The 24,018-nt window shown below is 36.0% G+C and overlaps 1 protein-coding gene across 1 annotated transcript in view; it reads right to left on the reverse strand.

Moving 5' to 3' along the window:
- Positions 1–21,541, reverse strand: part of KIF6 (kinesin family member 6) — a 150,720-nt gene extending 129,179 nt beyond the window's left edge. The window contains 5 exon segments of the mRNA XM_066316033.1: positions 2,967–3,076; positions 5,624–5,771; positions 18,336–18,410; positions 20,431–20,537; positions 21,471–21,541. Coding sequence (XP_066172130.1) covers positions 2,967–3,076; positions 5,624–5,771; positions 18,336–18,410; positions 20,431–20,537; positions 21,471–21,536 — 506 coding nt within the window. The 5' untranslated portion in view covers positions 21,537–21,541.
- Positions 21,542–24,018: the final 2,477 nt, after the last annotated feature.

Here is a 24,018-nt window from a genome sequence, read left to right on the forward strand (position 1 = left end):
TACAGAATATGCAAAGAATGGCTACACACTAAACTTTGACTTCAGGAGCTGAGATTCGAGGTCTAATCATGTAATGTTTAGATGCAATGGACAATTTTAAAAATGTTTATTATTCACTTTGCCTTAAGCATCAAATATAGTTTCAATGTCTCATTTTTCAAATACTATTAACAAGCCTGTAGTGTATCCACAAGCCTTTTATAACATCTATCACCTGAATGCAATCTGCTTAGTCCTTACATTGAACTGGTAACATAAAGCCAAGAATGCAGAGTTTGCTGGTCAGTAGTACCTATCTTTCATTCAAACAACAACCCCTTCTTTTGCAAGAATATGGACCATAATACTGCTCCAGAAAAATCTGCATATTATATGAGGTTAACTAATCTTTTTGCTTATTGTTCTAAAGTGACACTTTTCTTCAATATTCTTCTTGTCCATCTAAAAGACTTAGGAAAGTATCAGCACTGACTGCTAGTATTTACTCAAGAATTTAAGGTAAATACCCTGCCTTTGCCTTTTATAGCACTTAAAGCTTAAATGATCTACTGTGCAGTTCAACAGAAAATTATGCATAATATGACACCTTTAAAGTACAAAAAAATAGGATTCCTTTTAATATTCTCACTAAATACAGGCTTTCAAGCAAATGAAGTTATTACTTTGTATTTTGCTTACTATCACCAAAATATTAAGAGGTTTTAAGCACACAAAATTCTCAAAAAAATAATCAGGTAATAAACACCTGATAAATTTTAAAATATCTCATTACTATTTACTTATTTGTAACCTCTACTTTCTCATTTAAGAAAATTAATCAAGTAATTGAAATACAGTTAATCATGCAACTACCCATTCCTGCAGCTTCTACTCACTTTTTAGATCAGAATGACACTGTGTATTTTTAAGTTTTGAATCTCCATATTACAATATTAAAAAATAAACAAAACGTATTTTATTCATTAAATACTTTTACACATGCTAAATATGAGGATTGTACGTATAATTTTAGTTTACAGAACTCATTTTATTGACAAACATGGAAATAATAATGTCCATGTACAGTAAAAGCTTAAAGCACTTAGTAATATTAGTTACTCTGCAGAGAAAAATTTATTACCTTACTAAAACTTATCCAGTAGTAGCATATACTAAGTTTGCAGATAATTATGTTTATCCCAGTATGCTTTATTCCTAATTTACAATCAAATTATCTATCAACTTTTACTTTTTAAAATAACCTTATACACAACATTATAAGGAGTTATGTCTTAGCTTAATTGAATCGCCATACATGAATTAATTGGAGGATTCTAAAACTCACAATTATTAGAAAATATTCAGTACCTAGTTTTAAGATATGACATATTTCCCAGGCCACATGATCCTAAATATGTTTCAAAGTTCCAATTACATTATTAAAATTCAGTTTCTTTGAATTGAATAAATTCATTCCTATAAAATGTTAAATGGAATGAGTTCAGATAAAATATTTCAAATAACTTCACAAATGAAATTATTAATGCAATAAACTTGAATAATGAAATAGTATTAACTTTAACAAGTTGAAAAAAACTGTAGCACACTATTTTTACTATTTTAAAAATGGACACAGAAATTAAATTATATTATCCAAACTAGCCTCTGATTAAAATTTTTGTCTGCATGCCACAAGATGCAGGTAATAAATTAAATTAGACTCCTAAACTTCGTCATGAAAGACACTGGTAAATACACACAGTCCTCATAGCACTGATGTGTCATAAAGCCAAATTTTACTTCCATTTTTCAGGTAAAGAATCTGAAACAATTAGACCAACTCACAGCCCAGTCCCCACCCTTTGCATTTGTCTGCTGCCTTCCTATTCTCTAGACTAGGTTCTATTATAAAGATCAATCTTGAAAATTATTTCATACATACATATCCTATATATCCCATACTGTGTGGAAACATAAATCTCCATTTAAACACAATAAAATATTGGGTTGGAAGATGTTTTGATTAATAAAATGATTTAATAATATGTGAATAACATAACTAGTTATTTTGAAATAAAATTCTACTGATTTTCTTTTATTGCCCCATTGAAAATTTTCAGTATGTTTCCTGCTCTTTATCAGCAGTGATTTCATGGCTGTTTACAAGTGTCTGTTGCTGTCATGCCGAGTGATAAAATTCCTGGTGCCCAGCATTATTTCAGGGCACTTGCAAATCCAGTAAACAACTCACTTATTCACACCAATTTAGTGTTTGCTTAGCTATCTAAAAATAACACAGACTATCAATTATTATTTCAGACTTGGAGATTAGGATTTGGATTTCTTATAAATCAGAAATCTTTAACCTCACCAGATGGAAGGTTCATGTCTTACAAACCTTTGTTTACTACCCTTCTCCAAGCATTGGTAGGTGCTAGTGCCTGATCAATGACAAGTATTATAACAACCAACCATCCTGAAGGAAATATACCATTCTTTGGAGTTCCTTGTGGCCTATTTTCTAGCTGTAACTTACCTTATTTCATAATTGCATATTCTAGAAAAAAAAAATCCTTGAAGGAAAAGGTCCAAATAGAAGCAGGGAGATTTTCTCATTACTGTTGCAAGGAAACAATACCTGTTATGTGTCTCTGCCACACACAGTCATACACACACATGCCATACAAAGAGACAGGCTGCCATGAGAAAAACAAGTGCACCTTTTCCTTGTCAGTTGCTGCAACAGATCTCTTCTGCATAATAGCAACCAACACTTTTAGTCCTTTCACCTTTGGTTACTCCCTAGCCTCCATACACACAAAATAACAGAATAGCAAGGGACCGTTGATAAAATTATGAAAACAAAGTATTCTGATTAAATTAACAGTGACATCAGTAGCACAACTTCAAAAAGTCCTCGATCGATGTAGTAGAGTATATGAAAATTATTCCTCTTGGTCTGGACTTTTTCTAATCTTATTACTTACGGCAAATCTTCCATTCTAGAGGCCTCATGTCTTGGGTCCAGCAGATCATAACCACATTCATTGTAGATTTCTAAGTAGGAAACATGAGTTGTGTACACTTTACTGCTATCCTGGATAAGAAAATAAAAAAAAAAAACAGAAGTCAGAGGTAGATTAGAAGAAAAAATTATTTCTATGGCTTCTAGGTCACTGTCTCACTTTGTCTCTTTTCCTTTTCCTGGGTATGGTGCACGTATTCAATTTGTGATGCTTTTATATGTTACCATATGTGTAAGAAGAAGAAAGGAAAAAAACACAAAACCCCCCAACCAAAACAGACTCACACACACACACACACACACACAAAACTTACTAAAACAAAAATCCCCACAAAACCCCATCATGCCAATGAGTTTAGTCTGGGATTTTTAACTCATTCTGTGTACTTTAAAAAGTCTGTATATATTTAGAACGTGGGAGCTGCTTACAGAACTATGCGACATGACATTTTTCACTTCTGCACTAAAAAGGAATGTCAGTATAAAAAGGTAAATGCTCATATTATGGATAGAAAGACTATGTTTAAAGAAAAAAAAACCAAAAAGAAAGTAAAAATGGCAACAAAAATAAGATTTACTTCATTTAGAAACATTAGTGACATACTGCTTTTCACTCTCTTCATCATAACATTAGAGCACTATATATGATGTCAGCTGTTCTCTGCAATCACAATTCTTTTGGTAAATTACATTGCCAAAAAGCAATTTAACACAACTGATTTTTGCAGACAGAATTTTCCCCTGCCCAAAAGCCAAATCCAAACAACATAAACCTCAAAATCGTGGGCTATGATTTCCAAAATTAAAGAAAAAAAAAGAATCAAAAAATCAGTCACTTCTTTTCATCAGACAAAGCCACTGTAAAGGCACTCACAATAGAAATTTAATAATTCAATCCACTACTTTTTTTTTTCAAAATACTTTGAGATATTACTTGTCACTTTCATGTAATAATTATTTCCCATGTTTTTTTTAGTCAGTTATGACAGTTCACTATTTCAAGGGACATAATTTAAAAGATACACTACAGATGGATGGAAAAAAATGTAGTAAGGAACAGTTCAAACAGGATGCCGTGGAAATAGGAGAATTTCTAAATTAAAAGGAGATGTTATTAAAAGCAAAGGGCTTGATTTGCTTCTCAGGGTATAAAGTTTTGTTTCTTTGGTTTCAAATTGCAGTGTCTTTGTCCAAGTAAGAGCTTAACTAGTCTTGTATTTCATGTCCCTGATTTCACTTTCTCCTGTTTCATCCTACTTAGGGTTAGAAGGCAAATGATTCTTGTCCACTATTTGAGCACCTTCCAAACCACAGTTGTAGGTATAAAGAAATGAAACAGGGGAAAGATATGAAAAGAAAGGCAAGACAAAAGATAAAACACCAAGAAGAGGTTCTTAAAAATGCACTAAGATAAAAAAATATATGACACTATGATTTCGAAGCAGGAAGATTTAAATAGCCCTATGAGCATAACTAAGTATAGATTTTGATCTAAAACAGTCTGAAGCGGGATACCTTCATATTTCTGTGCTGAGAAGATGAAAAACACACTAGTTATTTTTCATCCTATTTTGCTTTTATTACATAATTAACATTAGAAAAGAATGTTGGTGTGTTGACACTGTTTGTTGCTGGCAATTACACAAGAAACCTGTTCACTTTCCACAACAAAACTCCTCCATGGGGGTTGTGTGAGTGCAGCAGAAGGTCTAACATAACATGATCATGTGGGCTTTTTCATTTCCTTTCCCACAATGGCAAGTTTTTGTGCCCCTGCCATATGCTGTGTACACTTACTTGCCAAAGCCATACTTCCAAACAGCCAAAGTAATTAATTACTGTTGTTAACCCTTCCTGAAACAGGGCATATTAATGTGACTGAGACATATACCCTTATGCAAACAGACTGGTACTCTCTAGAACATGACTGAAAGACTATAAAAGTACAGTGAAATTATTTATGTTAATGTCAAATAATATTTAAATTGGCTTAATTAAATAGCTTTGCTATAATATGAAGATTAATGAGTCATAGGCCTGGTGGAGTAAATAAAGAGACAAAACAAATTACACCAAACTCCTCTCTTCCTCTATTCACTTTTGCCTCTTATAATTATAAAAGTGCTGGAATATTTGACTGTGTTCACTCATGTAAGTATTTCAGACACTAAAAGAAAATGAAAATTTTCACAAACATAATAAACAGAAACAATCAGTGTGCTGACTCTGGCACATCCTTTGGCTTATTGACTCATTTCATTGCATAGAAAGTCAAAATGAAATGCAATACAAAACCAGAGTGGAGCTGATGTAAGTGTTAGACAAGGAGAGCCACTTGTGTGATCTGAAGGTATGTTGCACCAATTAAAATAGCTTGAGTTTTAAAACTACAACCCCCCTCCCCAACAGTGATGCCCATTATTTTCAGACTATTGCAATAAACTAGGTAGCCAAAACAACTACAAATTCTTGCACACAGTGAGTACTGTGTCAAGTTATATATTTTCTTAGAGCATTAGTTTTAGGACTTCCACCAACATTGTTATAAAAACAACCTTTAGCAATAGTTAAATATTTGAAACCAGACATTAAAAATAAACAAAAAATAAGGTTCCATACCTTCTGTAATTGATCAAAAATATAAGATAAAGTCCTGGGAATGATGCCTCGGTCACTGTAACGTTCTGCTCCTCCTGTGATGGTAAAAGTTTTGCCACTGCCTGTCTGACCATATGCAAAGATAGTACCATTGTATCCAGCCAAAACACTGTATGATTTAAAAAAGGAAGGTAATTCATATTTAAGGCAGAACACATTGTCCATGACCAACTTTGCATAAAACCAAAAATACAATTACCAGTAATTCTTAAATACATACCATCTGTCTTTAGTAATACAATACACTTAAGTATATACATTCTGGATTCTATAGAATTTAAACTATCTAGAATGGAAGGATTTCTTGATCCATTATTAGCTGATCATACTAATTACTATTTACACTATCTTTTCATATTTTTTAGTTTGACAGATGATTTTTGCAAGGATGATATTTAATCTCTTTAAAGACTGTAGATGTCAGGAATTGTGCTATTTGTACACCAGAAGAATCAAGAAATATTTAATATATGACTTCATTAAATACAAATAGAAAACTATATTTGGGTTAGAAATTCACATAAGGATACTGTTATACCAGGGTCCAGCTTTTATTCTGAGAATATTACTATACTAAATTATTAGACTATGCTTGGATAAAGGTATGCAGGAGAACCTGTGCTTAAATTAGTGTAATAAATTCTTCATTTACTATGAAAACACACAAACTCCCATTAGTAATAGCAAGCTTTTCTCTTATAATTATGACTGTACAAGAAGCTTCAATGGAACAGACAAAATAGCTACTAATGGCATAGTATGAAATGGCATTCATCATCCTTTTCACACCTCTTGCTTCTGTTTGCAGAAGTGCCTGAAAAAAGTCCAGTTCAAATATCTTTCTCTAATTTACCACACTGCCACCATTGACTTCCACCTGACTTCCACCAAAGAGTAGATAAGCTTAATAATTTTAAACTTTGGATTGGATTTACTATGCTTAAGGACCTATAAATTTTGTTCAACAAATTGAAAAGCAAAAACTATTCTTGTGAATTCTGTTTAAAGAAAAAATGGTAAATAAGCCATTATTTTAATAAATAAAAAGAGGGAAAACAACCCTTGCATAAGAGGAAAAGAAACATTTACATAGATAGTTGCTGGTCTGGCGCCACGAGAGATGCAATGATTCTCCAACTTATTAAAGTTTATTTAAAGGCCTGAGTAGTTGCCAAATCACTTATTTTAATCCATTACAGTAGGATGTCAAAGATAAAAACAGAAACATGTTGAAAGGAGCTACAGTGAACATCTGCTCCCAAAACGTGCAATGACGGACTGTATATAGATATAAGAAGCCAGATGTTAAAAATCAAAACAATTATTATGATAAAACACCTCATTCATCCATCTTAGGAATTTCTAGTGCCCACTGCCACAATATCTGAATGCTGACAACAGTAATGAGCTGTCAGAAGGTAGGGGGTATCAACAGAAGTTCAGATTTGGCCGATTCAAACCTAGCAAGGGGAAATGATTCTTCTACCAAATTGCAGCTAAGCTGCGCAACTTTTTGCTACACTGTTTTGGACATTAAAATGTCACGCAGGCTTCAGCAGAGACTGGACTAAATCACCAAAAATCTTTTCTTCAGGGCTACTAATCACAGAGAAATCAGAAAGTCCCTAAACTACAAATAACTAAAGACTTAGAGGATACATGGAGGAGGCAGCTCTATATGCTTACTCTGATTATTTTTTCTTCTTCTGGGCATTGTCTGTCAGTCCCTGTGAGAGACAACACAGTGCACTAGATGGAACCTTGGTCTGACAAAGTACAGCTGCTCTTCAGCCCATACAGAAGAGCTCTCTGGCTCTTCAGAGCTAGCAACTGGAATTGTTAAATTTTCTTACTGATCTTTACAGGTGTGCCTTGCAACATGTTAAAAGCTAGCAAATGTGTGGCTGCAAACTATTAACTTGACATGCCTGTACTTCAGAAAAAGCTATTGATTAGAATCACCTCACATGTAAACACATGATAAAATGTCACATACCATATGCTGTCAAAACACCTGCAAAAGTCAGTGAGTTTTCTTTTTCCTATTTGATTCTTACATATTCTTATATTTTCTACAGTACATCAGCACAGCTCTGAAAGGTTTTCCAGAAAACCCCAAGAGCTCATAAAATGTGAACATATCCATGTCAATAATGCATTCTTCTAATCCAATGCAATTATAGGTTATCTTAATATATTGCATTACATAGATGATTTTGATTCCACAGTTATGTTCTTTAAAGTCTGAGCTAAAAGTCAATCTTACTTTCTAAATTTATGTGTATCTATATGTGTGTGTATAATTATATCTATACAAATAATTGCATTCTGTTGCTACTTACTACACACATTCCTTTCATTCAGCATGTATTGTAGCTACAACCAAGTCAATTTAAGGACAACCTGCTTGAGGTGCTAAGCAAGCCTCTAAGGAAAGAAGACTACCCACAGTACCAGTGAAACTGCTGGCAGAGCCTTCTTAGAGTAACATGCAACTCCATGAGGACAAGATGGAGAACAAGTTCCCTTTCAAAGTCTGAGAAGCAAAACACTTTTATAAGAGACAAGGGACTAGGGGTTCAGGCAGGACTGAAAAAGCTCCTTTGGCTCAGATGTTAAGTTGTAGACTTCAATCTAACCTCCTGAAAAGAGTAGAGGGAAAGATGCAGTGAAAATTAAAAGCCTCCACTGCATCAGCTTATGCAGAAGAAATTAAACTTATGAACTACACAAAAGTTTAGGGTTTGTGCATACATATATATTTATGAAAGAACAAATTTCAAAATTGAAGATGTGTAACTACCATTCTAAGTATAATATTGTGAATATTAGTCAATGTCAATTTTGAAGGTCTGTATGTGATAACACGGATTATGTCACAAAAAATCCATGTCTGATGTGTCTTCTTCACACTTGTTTTAAGTAACTTCATTTGGAATCGATGACAACACAGGATGAGCCTTGTGGACTTATCTCCACAAGAAATATTTTCTGGAGATACACTTTGCTTTTTTTCACTTCTAAATACTTCAAGGCAAAAAAACCCAACCAAAACTCCATCAATCTAAATTTGGTTCATTTCGCAAGGAGTTGAACACTGAAAGGGCAACTATATGGACCAATACTAAATCAATCAATAAATCAATACCTATTTAATAAATATGCAGGAAGTTTAAGATTTGTACATAGTATTTTCAACCAAAGATGGACAATTCCTTTAGGGAAAAAAAGAAAAAAAAAAAAGCTCAAAAACTTTCACAAATTGTTAGCCACCCATAAAATGATGTTTAAGAAAACAACATCAAACTATACTGCATAATTACCCTTGGCACAGTGATGGGTCTCTCAGATGTTAGAAATCAGTATAGTGAGCTGAAAATACACATGCTGTCCCTTTCATCCTGAAATATAATTACAGCAGGTACCAAAAAAGTTGGCAAGACCCATTATGACAAGACCAGAAGAGCACATTTTCTAAGCAGCATCCACGAAAGAGATCCCTGAAAATTCTCATTTGCAAATTAAAGCATTCCCCTACAGTAATGGTAGTGATTGCTGGGAAAGGTTGTAGTGGATGCTGGGAAAGGTTGGTAGAGAATCAGCAGCTCTTTTCTGCCTTTTCAGCAAAATCTAATTTGTAAGATGTCAGTTCCCACAGACAAAGTCTGCATCTTTGCTCTTCAGAGTCTCTGAACAAAAGTCCCAAATTTTTGTTAAACTCAGCTTTTGAAACTACACAGGTTCACATGGATAGCGATGGAAGTCATGTGAGGACTTAAAACTATGCATAAATAAAAATCATACACTAAAAGTGTATTTTCAGTCATGCCTCCTTGTGGTGTTATCAGAATTTTGCGCATTTTTTTTCTCTCTGAAAGATGAATTTTGGCATGGTTAAGGAGACATTTTGTTGAGTAAGTAGTCTCTTTACTACTTCTAACAAAACACTTCAAAGATCCATAATCCAAGGAGAGGCTTTGCAGAAGAGATCTTTCACGCACTTATACAACATTGTATAGCACCCTGTTCAGAAGTTCATGGATGACTTCCAGACAGATAAGCTAAAATACTGTTAGAGAAATCTGTCTCTAGCATACTTTACCAAAGTTATGATTGCCAGAGTTAGTGGAGGGTCTTTTTTTTATCAATACCAAGTTAGACCTAAAAACACCTACTATAGAGAAAAATAACTTTAAAATATAATGACTAAAATATTCTCGAAGTTTGTATATTTGTTTCATTCTATTCCAGAATTCGGAGGGATCACTTTCATTATTCACTAAAACATGCTGGCATATATTTGTAACACTTAGTGATAAGAATTAGTTTCTACAAGAAGAAAAGAATCATGTATATTAAAAAGTCAGTTTCTAACAAATTGTTGGTTTGGCTTTGCCTGTACTGCTTATAACCACGTATTTCATGTTTCTATCTGAAAAATATAGACCAACATAAATGTGTCAAGGAAAACTTAATTTGTCATGTGCATGAGCAGTAAGTCGGACTTCTTGAGGTTCGTACCTGTAAACAATAAGATGCATTGAATGGAGACAAATCTCATTGGCCTAAGGAATCTTAAAGTATATATTTCCTATAAGGAAATCTTAAAGAAGCGCAGCCAAGGCTTCAAATTCTGTTAAGGCAAGATGTCCACAAAAAAAATGACATTTCAGGGAAAACAAGGATGTGCAATAGGCCTGCAAAAGTTGTATTTCAATCTCATTTAATATACTGAGCTGTCTTTGTGGCTTATTAATGTGCAGAAAATCTGTTTCATGACTGCCAAGAAAGGCCCCAAAAAAGTCAAAAGCTGCAAATTCAAAGAGGGCAGAATTAAGCAAATCGAATTTTAGATTTAGCTCATGGTACCAGAATATTAGGATTTCCAGATTTTGTAGCATAAATGATAATTATGTCAACACTTGGTAAATGTATCTATTTAAATTAATTATTTATTTTTGTGTTTCAGTGAAAATACATGTGGTCGAGTCATATGAAGACCCACATATTAAAAAACTGAAAAAGAAAAAATAATGGTTGGTTAATATACTAGTATTTATGCAATAAGAACATCTCTCTAGCAAATTTAATGTCATTGAACATGACAAAACAATGCAAAAAGATTTTGCTTGGTGGAAATCAGAATAAAACAGAGTGGATGGGAAAAAATCAAATAACAGCATAAACTGCAGGCAAGCAACTCCCAAAGTACAAATAATTATTGTTCATTACATGCCTAAATCTTCTTTATCCTTTTATTCTGCATTACAATTTATCATCTAATTATATGTTCTCTTCAAGATTATTATAATTTAGAAAAGAATTAGATCTGTTCCTACATTTTAGCCAAAGAATTGTATGTTTCTTTTCTGATCAAGCATTGAAATCTTTCTGTTGGTTTTTAGAAACACAACAGCTTGTGCTTCACTTTACAGAGATATACAAGCAACAAGTTTAAACAAAAAGAAAGCACTGAATATATCCTCTACATTGTTTAGAATTTAAATCACACCTTTTCTGACCAAAAGGTGGTTTGTGCACACAGCAGAATAGAAGACTGATTTAATAACACTGCCAAATAAACTTAATCATATATTATGGCAGCAATGTGATGGGATAAATTAAAAATGTTCAAGTTTTACCTCCAGCTAGACACAACTATAAAAAAAAACCTCCCTCAACAACAGTGTTTGAGAAAGGAATTGAAATACTTCTAGTATAGTTTCTAACCAGAATACTAAGGGATACTTTCCCTCCACTAGGAAAGAATTCTCCGCCTGGAAAGTATTAAGTAAGACCATGATCCACAGCTTATTCAATTCAATGACCACCTTTCCAATATGTCACTGAGTTTAGGGGGCAAATTCGATGCAGATATTTTGCTGCTGTAAATGCTAGAACACCCTACAGGACTTACACTTTTCTGCATGCATCAAAAGTTTCTCTAATACCTTAGAAACTCCTAGCATACATTCTACAAATGTTTTTCCAATTAACATAGAATACTCTTAATTTTAATACTTCTTTTGTTTGAAAAAGGGACATATAATAGAAAACAGAAAGCTGAAGTAAATGTTCCTTATATATTCCACTTTCAGTACAACTTTAATATCCCTTAATAACCCAAGTATTGTTACATAAAAGCTTATGTAATGATGATTGCTCAAGAAAATCAGTTTTGGCTTTATGAGAAATTAATTATGGCATGCGTTCTCTTCTGCACCTTGGACTTCAAGAAACTATCCATTATCAAGCATAGGACAAATTTTTACGTGAATGTAAAGGAGAGTAATACCATGTGGTTTTCTTCCCCTCAAATTTTCTTACTCACTTAGCAAGTAACTTGCATGTTCTATCTTATTTGGAATTAGTGGTGATTTAAAAACATGCACGGTGAGATATGAACTTTTAATTTGAAAATTCAGTTCGGACCCCATTTAAATGAATGCTGTTACAGAGTTATGTATTGGCATTTCCAGTCACTCCACTTCCTTGTCTCATTCCTGAAAGATGTCGAATTCCTAAATATAGTGTGATACAGAAGTATAACTCATGGAAGCAATTCCACTTAAATTGATAGATATGTTATGTTTACAACCGCCTAACATTCCTCAAGTGACAAATTCCTCAAGCGAGAGCTAGATAATTTATGGGTAGTTACTACAGTCTAAAATATTATTCAGTACTTTGTCCTTGAGTATCTGAGACAATATAAATAGTGGTAAAAGCCCAGTGACAGTAGACAGAGGTTGAAAGCAGACTGAGGTTTTTCTATTGTGGTTGGGTTTTCTGACTACATTTTGTTTTAATTTCCAGTGAAGATCATTTGTTCTATTTAAAGCTTATGGACACAGAACTTTTCATTTGTTTCTGTGCTCATTGTTAATTAGACTATAGGGAGGCTTTTGCCTAAGTATAACTAAGAACTCTGCTTCCTTTGCTGCTGCACCAGTTTTGCTGAATTGAACAGAACAGTTACTGTTGGGGAAGATGAATCAGGGAAACCTTATAAATATGATTCTTAGCAAAAGATTCTGAAAATATGAAACCTATAATCGAAATAGAAATGAAAGCTTACTTTGAGTTGTAGGATACCGAGTCTTAGTTACTATATAACCTGAAAACAATAGCCTAGCTAGCTGAAGGAGAATCCCTTTTGACTGAACAATACCTTTCTGCTGGCTAAGGGATCCAAAGGTCAGTGTAGCAAAACAGAAAAGTCTAAAGAGTAGTTTTTAGAGTTTAAAATATAACACAGCAATGGTAATGTAGCAGTTCTTATAGGCCGTATGTAAATTCTATAGGATTTTGTGCCTTGTATTGGTTGGTCACGGTAAATTAGAATATTCACCACAAAAGGAGATATAATGTATTGTAACAAGGACCTCGCGCTCTTATGCCTCCTCTTTCCCCCTGCTCTTACCTCTTTCTCTTCCCCCTGCTCTTGATCTCTCTTGCTCTCTTCCCCCCGCCACCTTGCTCTCACGCTCCCTTCTCTCTTATCTCTTACCCTCCTGGTTCTTTCTCACTCTCTTTTTGGGACTTCCCTTCAAGCCGAGGCTGGTGGCTGAAGGCCCTTTTACCCACAACTCTTGCAATAAAACCACGTGTTCTAGAATATCTCAGGTCAGCAGAATCCCTTGTCCCTGTCATCCTCAGATGCTCCAACAAGTTACCTCCAAAATTTGGAAAAAAAAAAAAAAAGTCTTTCCTCTTTGAGTTCTGTCCCCAGTGTTAGGCTCCCCAGCAGATGAAAAATGTTCTAGAGAAACTGGAGAACGCCTGACAGAACCAACTGAGTTCAGGCTGCAGCACATCATGCACAAGACGCCAAATGAACTGTTTCCTATCAGCCCAGAGAAGAGAAAGCCTTTCATATCCTTAAATACCACCTTCTGCAACGGATCTTAGAGGTTTTACACTGGTGGAACACAAAGCAGTGGTCACAAATTGCAAGAGAAGAAACTCCAAGTGGGTATAAGGAAAATATTCTTCACAGTGAGAGCAGTTAGGCCTTGGAACAGGTTCCTACAGAACAGACAGATTGTGAGATTCCCATCTTTGGACATTTTTGAAGCTCTATTGGACAAGGGCCTGAGAAATGTGATCTAGAAGCCAGACCTGCTTTCCTCAGAAGATTGGTCCAGATGACCTACAGAGATCCCTTCTTACTTAATTATTCTAATAGGTTGAAAAAGTTCAAAGTGAAAGTTCTGTACAAAGTTTATAATATGAATAAATAAAAGAATGAAACTCCTTTATTAAGTAAGACTAAATTCTGTAAGTGTTTTTTAAGTAGGCAATAGAAAATCCTGAGAACAAGAAATAACTTCTATCTTAAAAACTTATTTATTTTGTTAGTTTATTTTGGCTTCATATTATTATTTTTACCTGAGTTCTGCTGTCTTTATTTTAAATGAGTAGTAACATAAAGGCATGTGGTTGAAACAAATATTCAGTAACTATAAAATACTGGACTAATGAAAAAGCAGAAGACACCAGTATCTTTGATATTTGGATACCGCTGGCCCTCTTTATCTCAGTTCTTGCAGACCTGAAAAATTTTATCAGTGTCCCTGATTTTCCTTCCTTCCATCTCAATAAACATCAATTAATCAATATAAAAAAAAAAAAATAACACAGCCCTGGCAAAACCAGGCTGCCCACCCCTTCCCCCCTTCCAAACTATATTGAAGATAAAAAGAACTTAATTTCAGGGATCTGGAAAATAAATTTTCAGAAGAATTTGTCTTCACAGAGACTCAGTTTTCAGATATCTTCTAACACTTGGAGGTCAGACTAAAGTTTCTTTTAATTAAAATAAACAAAGTATCTCAGTATGACTTTTTTTCTTTATGCCTTTGCCAGATTTGTGGAACAAATCCAAATTGGTAATGTCTTATTTTAAAAAACAAAGATGATTTTCAAATGTGCATGTAGCTGTTTTTGAGAGATTAGTACAGGCAAGTTTCCTTAGAAATTTCAGTTTTCCTATAGAAAAAAAAAAGTAATATATTTTCTTGTTTTGACTAAGACCTCTAAATATATTTATAATTTCAATATAAACACTGTAACAGATTAGTGACACAAAGATATTGTGAATCAAAGATGTCACACTGTAACTTAAATTAAGCAATCTTCTTGAACAATTCTGAATTGCACAATTTAAGTCAAAACAAACACAAGCAATTCATACTCATTTTAGAAGAAACATCAATGAAAATTTTCACTTTTTATTGCCTCATAATTGTACTCACTCTGAGAAAGAACAGCTAGGATTACTAATTTCTCAGTTTAGGGGAATGCTTAGGCTACATTTCCTTCAGGATGACATCCAAAGCAATGTGTTCTTTTGTTCTGTATAGATTCTGCAGACTTTTGTGATGCAGATGAGCCAGACCACTACTTTCAACACTGCGATAAATATATCCAGGTACAAAATAATTGTTAATAAAAATCTTTACTCTATTTTCTGTAAGAACACACAGAAAACCACAAAACCAGTTGAGAGTAAACTGAAGTAGTTATATATTACAGATGCTAAGTATTAGGATAAATATAGCACATGAGAAGAAAGCAGAAAGAATATGTAGCAACAGGAGCGTTACCCCCCAAGGCCATCAAGTTTTTCAAAAGATCACAGGTGATTGCCATTAGGTTTATAGACAACCGAGCTATTTCTTATTTGCATGAGACAACTGAAGAGAAAATACTTTCAAATGTTATTCTTTAATAAGTCAAGATATCTAATACCAAAACATTGGCCATATTAGAACTGAAAACTCAATGAATTCAAAACAGTTAACATTTTCCACATAATTTCTGATTAAGAAATTAATCAGAATATATAATATATAATCATAATACTAATATTTGAAACATGTTGAGAGTAGCCTTGCTTAGTTGTGAGGCTAAAGCAATGCTTAATTATTAGCAAACTTTTAAAGTAGGTGTTAATTTATTTTCTCTGTTTTTGATAGAGTAACAATTTGAGCTGCTTAAACATCAAGTTGACTCTGCACAAAACATTATCAAGTATATTTAAAATTAGAAGAAAAAGAAACAGAATAAGAGATGACTCAAGGATAGAAAAAAAGTAATAAAGTTCAAGCAAATCATATGCTCATAATAGTTTGCAGAGGCTGGCACTTTTGACTGAAGAAGCAAATTAAACAAACTAATGTCTGGTGCCTCTGAAACCACAGGCAAGATGACAATGTAACCGGACTTAGAGAAAGAGAAGTAGGGGCCCAACATCAAAGGAAACACACTTAAAAAGAAGAAAAAAAAAAAAAAAAAAAGAGAAAAGAAAGTTGCATCCAATTTCCATCCATCCAAGAGCAAACTAGAAAGATTTTACAATACTGAACATTGCCTTTCTGGTTTTAGTTTAAACAATGCCCAAGCATTCAAGTCTCTAACTGAATTTTCTCAGGACTGTAAGAATGCATGACAAAGAATCTCAAAACGTTACTGAACTATTTCATTGATATTTTCCTGCTACTTTCTTTTCCCTGGCAAAACACACACACAAAAATACACACACAAAAACTTTTCTCTTAATAAAGTGACTCCAACAACAGAAATGTGTGTACCAGCAATAGTTTTTTTCATGCAAAAGAATATTTACTGTGAAAGAAACAAATAACAAAGGACATTTTGCTGTGAAAAACTGTGGTCTTTAAGAGAAACAGGGCAATTCTTATTGTCTCATGATGGAAAGGAAAATGGTATCATTAACCACAGAGTGAACTAAATTTCAGGCCCAGTTCAGGACTCCATTAGCCAAGCAGCCTCATGACTGAAGATATTTCGAAATACATATTTTTCTCCAAAAGAGGTAAAAAAATTAAGGCAGTGGATAAAAACATGAACATACTTCAGTTATTGCCTACTCTATACAATCAAAATTATCAGTAACAACACGAGCATAATGTAGAATACAAGCTTTAACCACGTTATAACGCTCAGAGACAAAATCTTGATTTCATTAAGAATGCTTTTATAAGTCAATTTTACCATTAAATGTAAAGACTCATGTATTTGGAGATAATTGTCTGCCTAAAGACTATTGATTTTAATAGCATTTAAGTACTTTCAAGTACTTAAAAATATCAAAAACCTAAAACTAAAGCCTAAATAATGGAGAAAATTAATATATAAAACAAGTCTTTTTTCAGCTAAATAAATAAAGGAAATAAAGGAAAAAAATACTCCTTCCTGTTTATTAGAGCGCTGTATACATGAACTGTTTAATCGGAAAACATTTCCATATTCTAGCAAAACACTCCAAAGGGGAAAAAAAAAAAAGCCAGTTTCTTGCTCGTTATTTTTGATACTCTGAGCTTTTGTTGAGGATAATTAAGTCCATAGTATGTAACAATGAGATTTTTAATGCTTCTCTTTCCAACACACTCAAATTGGATAAAGGGTTTTTTTTCTGCAGTCAACATTAAACCCAGAAATATTTAAAATTAAGCATATGAGTTAATGTGAAGCTATGTGTGACAATGTCAGATAAGCAAAGAGATATCTTTTGGATGAGAAAATAACAAGCATTATCTTTAAGTATATTTAGCTTATTCTAATGAAATTTCAAATTCACTGGCTCTTCGTTTTCACTGTCAATTACTTTTCTGCTTTATGTGGGACTTTAGAGAAAAAAAATCAGTAGGGGTGAGGAGAAAGAAAATGAAATTATAAAGAGATAAATATATTTTTCTTCCATGTAACAACTTGAGAAAAGCTTAGTGTCCAGCTGAATATGTTTGTTTTTCTACAGTGTTAAACACAGGACTGTGCAATAGATTGAAGAATAATTTGCAGAATCAAGACTTAAACCAACAGATGGATCAGACAATGAACGAGAAAGAAGTCTGCACTGGAAGTAGCATTTCCCACCTCACTACAAGTCTGGATTTTGAGCAGTAAGTTTGATAAATAAGCCATCACTATGCAGAAATTCTGCTTCCTCCAGCATGGGATCTTCTCCCATACTAAAACCAGTACAAACCAGCAATGCACACAGTAAACTCAGCAAAGAGAGCAGCATAAAATCCATTTTCCACTAGAAAATCCACCTGTTTCAGAGTGGCATTCAATCCACACAATGAATGCAGAAGTCTTCATCATTCTTAAATATTTGCCCTTGCAAACTGTCAGATATGAGCATTGTTTGATTATGAAAATGGAGGAGGAAAAAAATACAGTGCCAAAAGCACTGCCTTACATGTTAAAACAAAAGTAGTAAGGACAAGATTTAGGAATATGTCCACAAACATTAATGAGAGTCCATAGCTTAATGAAAATTATATAGGGGGATAAATTTTTCATTAGGTTTACCTCCACATGAAACTATATAGAAAATACTGTTCTAAGGCAAGGAAGCCAGCTTATATTGCAGACAAAAAAAGAATCGGGCATGGATTTTGATCGCTATTAAAAAAAGGCATCAATAGAATTGCTATATTAAGAGTTAAAAATACAAACTTACTATGCATAAAATTCTCAGGAGATTGTATATCTCCTGCATTCAGACATGTCAGTATTTAGTAAATTAGAACATCAACCCACTTTTACAACAACAAGACGAAGACTTGACTGCTCCCCTTCAAGTAATACAACAAAAGCAGAAGTAGCTTTTCCCTGATTACTTGCAAGATCAACAACGTACCATTCTGCCACTGGTTTGGCAATGCTGTCAAAAATCACATCTTGTTTTGCTTCTTGATCAAAAATTTTCTGAAATCTGAAAATATTAAGAAAATAATAATTGCTTAGAATGTTTAACAGTACTTGATTCATACATTTTTGTTTGTGTTTGTAATACAATGTTTACATCATTAGGCTTACATAACTTAGTACAATGTTTTCCCTGTAGTCTTAACCACAGCTTGCTGTTGTGCTATTGTACATAAATAGGCTGTACACAGAGCTGCTTTGACAAGATCTGTACAATAAAATCCTCTGACAAAATGATGTGGCTTAGAAAAAAAATAAACCGTATTTTTAATCTATCAAGAGAATTAGTGTTTGTAACTGGCACCATAGTCAATCCTGGATAAATAGATTACACTATAACCAAATACAGCATCCCACCAGTACAGCCAGGCTCACATTTTTTTAAGCCATTTTCTTCATTCTGCTGCACAATTACTATAGGTCACAATGAGATATTTTAATTAAATATGTTTTGTCAGTTTCTATATAAAATATCTGCTGTTATTGTACAGAATCCGAATTCTTGAGGTTGGAAGAGACCATTTGTTCCAATCCTCCTGCTGACGCTGCATCATTTCCTGTTCATGTGGATGGACTGTTTCTGAGCTTGGAAATCCATGAAAATCAGCCAGTTCTCCTGGTCATCTCTCCAGGAATGTGTCTCAGAGAAGTCTTCCAAGCGGACCCATGAACAAGCTGAAGTCTGTATTTATGAAGTCCAGGGTTGTGATCCTGATTTTTGCCTTACTCCCTTCTATCAGTATCCTGAATTTCATTATCTCATGGCCACTGCAGTCAAAGCTACCTCCAGGTTTAATATCTCTCAACAGTTTGTCCATGTTTACAAATATCCTGATTGGCCTAACCGTACATTAGGAAATTGTCATCCACATGTTCCAGCAGCCCCCTGTATTGCTGGGGCCCTGCTGTGCTGCCCCCCTATTTGGAATTCTAGTCTTGCATAGAACTCCCCAGACTGTGTAAAAAGGCCTTACAGACACTGGGTGTGTACAAAGGCACCGTGCTGACCCATGAGCGGCTACGGTACTGCAGACAAATGCAATACACAAAAGCCTTTATTCTATCCTGCTAATTGGTCAAGTAACTAAACCAATTATTCTTCCATTGTCTTAAGGATAATAAGGCATAAGATTTCTCAAAATGCATCTCTACAGAGTTTTTAATAAATTATAAAGTCAGACAAAAATATCAGCATTCATTAAGTCAGGCTTGGGCATTGAGAGCCTAATACAGTGTTGTATATGAATCTATTTGGAGAGGGGCAGCTCCTTTCTTTCCATGTAGATTACCTTAAATGATGTAAAATGACACCAGTCTGAGCTGCAGTTGCTTATGCGGAACTCTTTTTTAATAGCATAGAGAAACAAATTACTTGTTCTTTACTATAAAAAATGAAGCATATCTGAATTGGAAAAAGACAGTCTTGACCTCATCATTAAAGGTGATTATATATTTGCCTTTATTCATCACCAAAATTTTAAAGTGTTGCCTCACTTTTCTGTTTAAGTAATAAAAATATTTGATGTTGGTGTACTGATTTTAAGTTCCTACAACCAATGATTTATTTCTTTCAACAATTTCTGGTTTTCTTTACCTTGCTTTGGCTATGTCTAAAACACAGTTTCTAAACAGAATATTTTACATCAAGACTTCTTTAGCCAGCCTATGAAAATGCATTAGATCACAAGAATACACACAGTCCTGCTTCAGTCTTCATACACAAATTCAAAACGAGGTGCAAAAATAGAAGAATTGATAAATGAATCTTTGTGATGAGATTTAGAAATGCATAATGACTTGCAATGGACAGACAACAGTATGACAATTTTATCCAATGCTGTCAGACCCCTCATGGCGAAGAGCACTGAAGTGTTCCTCTTATTAAGGGACTTATATAAAAATAAACCCATCTATACCACAACTTAATCTTAAAATTAGACTTTTCCAGATTCCATATATCTATATCACTACATATAGTATTGTCAGTCACTAAAGGCAGAAGGTACAAAGATAAAGTTTCTACTTACTTGAACTTGTAGCTTTCTCGTTTATTATTGATGAACCCATCTGCTAAGTCACGTGGCACAGTAATCTCCAGACTGGGCAGAGGTTCCTCATTATCAACTGCATAACTCTAATAAGGATGGATAGGAATTCACAGAATAAATTTATCAATAGAACAGTATTACCCTTAAATACAACACTTACCTAAGCTTAGCGCCTGTAATTGTCTGGAGAGAAACTTGTTAAAAGTTGCACTAAATACGTGAGCAGATCTTCCTTAACTACTATATAACTAAGCCAGCACATATCAGCATTAGCCTGTCACCATGTAAACATTGCAACAATATTTGAAACAAAAGCGTAGCCTCTTTGACATAATTTGCTTACTGAACCACTTTAATATCTGTGATGTTACAAAAAACCAAAGCACTGCCCCCAGTGCAAACATCTCCAAAAAATCTGGAAGAATTAGAAATTCTTCCCATTAGAAAAATAGTATCAGTCATAATATATACTGGACTGGAAGAAAATATTAGGAAAGACTACCACAAGACAAAGGCTGTGAGGAGAAGAACTGGTTTAAAACAAGAAAGTGATTAAGAGACCTAAATGCACAGTTCCTGAGAAACACTTCCATTATCTTTATTGTTCCTTAGGAGGGCAGCTGTACACTGGGATGGGAGCAGGCAACACGATCCCCTCCCTGGCTCGCAACACTGTTGAACTGCACACACCCAGCGACGCGCGTCAAGTGTTTTCCTGCCCAGCTTTTCTCTAATAACTACGCTGGAAATAAATTCCTCAGCCACTCCTCCAACAGTTGTAGCCTACACTCTTTTACTTCGTGATTTTATAAACTTCCTGAGGCTTCGGAGAGCAGGAGCTTCTCGTCGCATACCCAGCTATGAACCAGCCTTTCTGTCCCCGGTAGCCGCCCGAGTCTCTTGAAGGGTAGGGGCCCCGCCCCGCTGCCCCCACCCAGAGCGAGGAACGCGGGTCCCGGGCAGCCCTCGTCTCTCCCCGGCATCCCCAGTGCACCCCCGGAGCACAGCTCCCGGCCTACCCCCGCCTGCTGCCGCCTGCCCAGCGGCTTCACCCGCGCGTACACCCGGATCGTTTCCTTCACCATCGCCGCCGCCGGGCCCCGGCAACGGTCACCGGGCACGCGCCGCCGCCCCACGCGCCTCAGGGAGCGGGAGCGGGAGCGGCCCCACGCGCCTCAGGGAGCGGGAGCGGGAGCGCCCCACGCGCCTCAGGGAGCGGGAGCGGGAGCGGGAGCGCCCTACGCGCCTCAGGGAGCGGGAGCGGGAGCGGCCCCACGCGCCTCAGGGAGCGGGAGCGGGAGCGGCCCCACGCGCCTCAGGGAGCGGGAGCGGGAGCGCCCCACGCGCCTCAGGGAGCGGGAGCGGGAGCGCCCCACGGGCCTCAGGGAGCGGGAGCGGCCCCACGCGCCTCAGGGAGCGGGAGCGGGAGCGGCCCCACGGGCCTCAGGGAGCGGGAGCGCCCTGCGCGCCTCAGGGAGCGGGAACGGGAGCGGGAGCGGGAGCGGCCCCACGCGCCTCAGGGAGCGGGAGCGGCCCGGCTCCGCCTGCCGCAGGTGGCCCCCTGCTCAGCCCGGCTCCCGGTAGCTGTGCTCCCCGCGGCCGGAGCTTCGCGGCGGCGAGTGAAGGGAGCTGGCACGCACCGCCCGGGCCAGAGGTGCGGCCGGCGTGTGGAGCGCCCCGGGGATTCCGCTCCTGTTTGTCCACAGGGATGTCCCGCTCAGCCCACCCGCATGAGGCTCAAGAGAAGGTCTTTTGCCCTTAGGCAGTTGAAACACCACGGAGAGAAATACCAAGACTACCAGACACTGAGGACGTCAACTCCTTAATTCTAATATAAAAATGGTTGTGGAAAAGAAGCAACTTCTAGTGGAAAAAGAAGATGTTGTCTTGCTACGAGAGCTAAACTTACAGAGCGGGAAGACCCGAACCCCATTATTCTGTAAAGTGCTTACTGAAGAGTCACACAAACAACATTATTGTATTTTGGCCTTAGTTTTGGTGGGATATAGTGTCAGGGATCAGATTACAGGGATTGCAAGCACACTAATTTAAATTGAGTAGAAAATCAGGAACTTGATTATGGAGCAGGATAGAAATTTCTCTAACTCAGATACGGTAAAAATATGTTGAACTTGTATTCCGAATAGCAAAAATTGTAGGGAAAAGGGCTTTTTTTTTTTTTTTTTTTTTTTTTTTTTTTTTTTTTTTTTTTTCTCGGCTGAGAAGATAAGTGTCTCAGAAAGTGTATGAGGCATAAGGAGTATGCCTTCAGGGAATAAAATAGAAAAGGGCTGATCACCATCTAAAGTCAAGTGCAAAAAGTCAAAAGGGTAAAAATTAAAACAAATGGAAAATATTTATTGCTGATTAAACAAAGAGTGAAGGAAAAAACCAAGACATTGGAATGGGATAACGGAAGAAATAGTAATTATCTTCTCAGCATTGCTCCAAAATTATGAAAAACTTCTGTCTCTTGTCAGTAGGGATGGGGATGTTGAAGATGATGCTAGAAGCAGAAGTGCCTACAGGTTGGGAAACAAACTGCAGCCAAGAAGGAAGCAGAACATACAATGAATTTAGACTAAGAGATCAGGGTTTGGGAGGGAAGCATAAATATTTTCAGTCTTGGAACTCTGAAAGAATTGTGATGTTTAAATGAAGTTCGGGATCTGAAATGTTCATCTGCTTGATTTGGAATTGAAAGGATGCAGGGCAGTACAATATTTTGTATTTCTATACTGAAAACTGCAAATTTAGTAGTCAGCTGTGTTATTTAGCAACTTAGCTGGATTGTGAATTAATTGGGCAGTAGACAGTATAATATTGCAGTTAATTGTGAGGAAAGCCATTTTGTGTCTGCCTGTGTTCAGTAGCTGGAGTATGGAGCTGGGTGAATGACGCTGTTGCTTCTGGGGCCAAGCCTGCTCTGCAAATGGTATAGGTGCCTTCCTTCAACCTGGAGCCTGAGCTGTGAACTCTGAGCCAGTGGCACAGTGAAGACACACTGCTTTATTGTAGGACAGTCTGAATATGCTATGGCACAGAGAAGTCAATGAGCCAGCTTAGACTCAAGCTGCTTCCAGAATAAAAGAATGGCCTTTCAAGAAATGCCTGAAGGTGACAGCTAACTAAAAATGTACAGGTCTAAGGATTATATTGTATGCTGGAGGCATGAAAATCTTTGGTTTGATTTAAATTAACTGTTTGAGATCTTCTTTCTGTATTCCCTGGGAAATCACCTTATTCTTGAGGAATTTTCAGTGTTTACATTTATCTTCAGCCTCAAAGATGTGTCAGCTTTCTTCAGCTCCAGGATTTGAGGAAGTGCACCACACAACACAAGCAACCTACAGAGCTGAAATAATTATATGAGCACATTACTTATAGGATCTGGCAATTCCATGTTTTAAAAAGATCAGCCATTGCATTCTGAAGTAATAAAGCATGACAATGAATCGTCTGCCTTTATCATTGTCATTTTCTTCCCATTAGAAAAATAATATCAGTCATAATATATACTGGACCTGGCAATTCAAGGACTTGTGCTCCATTATGTCACCTAGCAAC

This window comes from Sylvia atricapilla, chromosome 3 (genome assembly GCF_009819655.1).
Source record: "Sylvia atricapilla isolate bSylAtr1 chromosome 3, bSylAtr1.pri, whole genome shotgun sequence".
NCBI classification, from domain to species: domain Eukaryota; kingdom Metazoa; phylum Chordata; class Aves; order Passeriformes; family Sylviidae; genus Sylvia; species Sylvia atricapilla.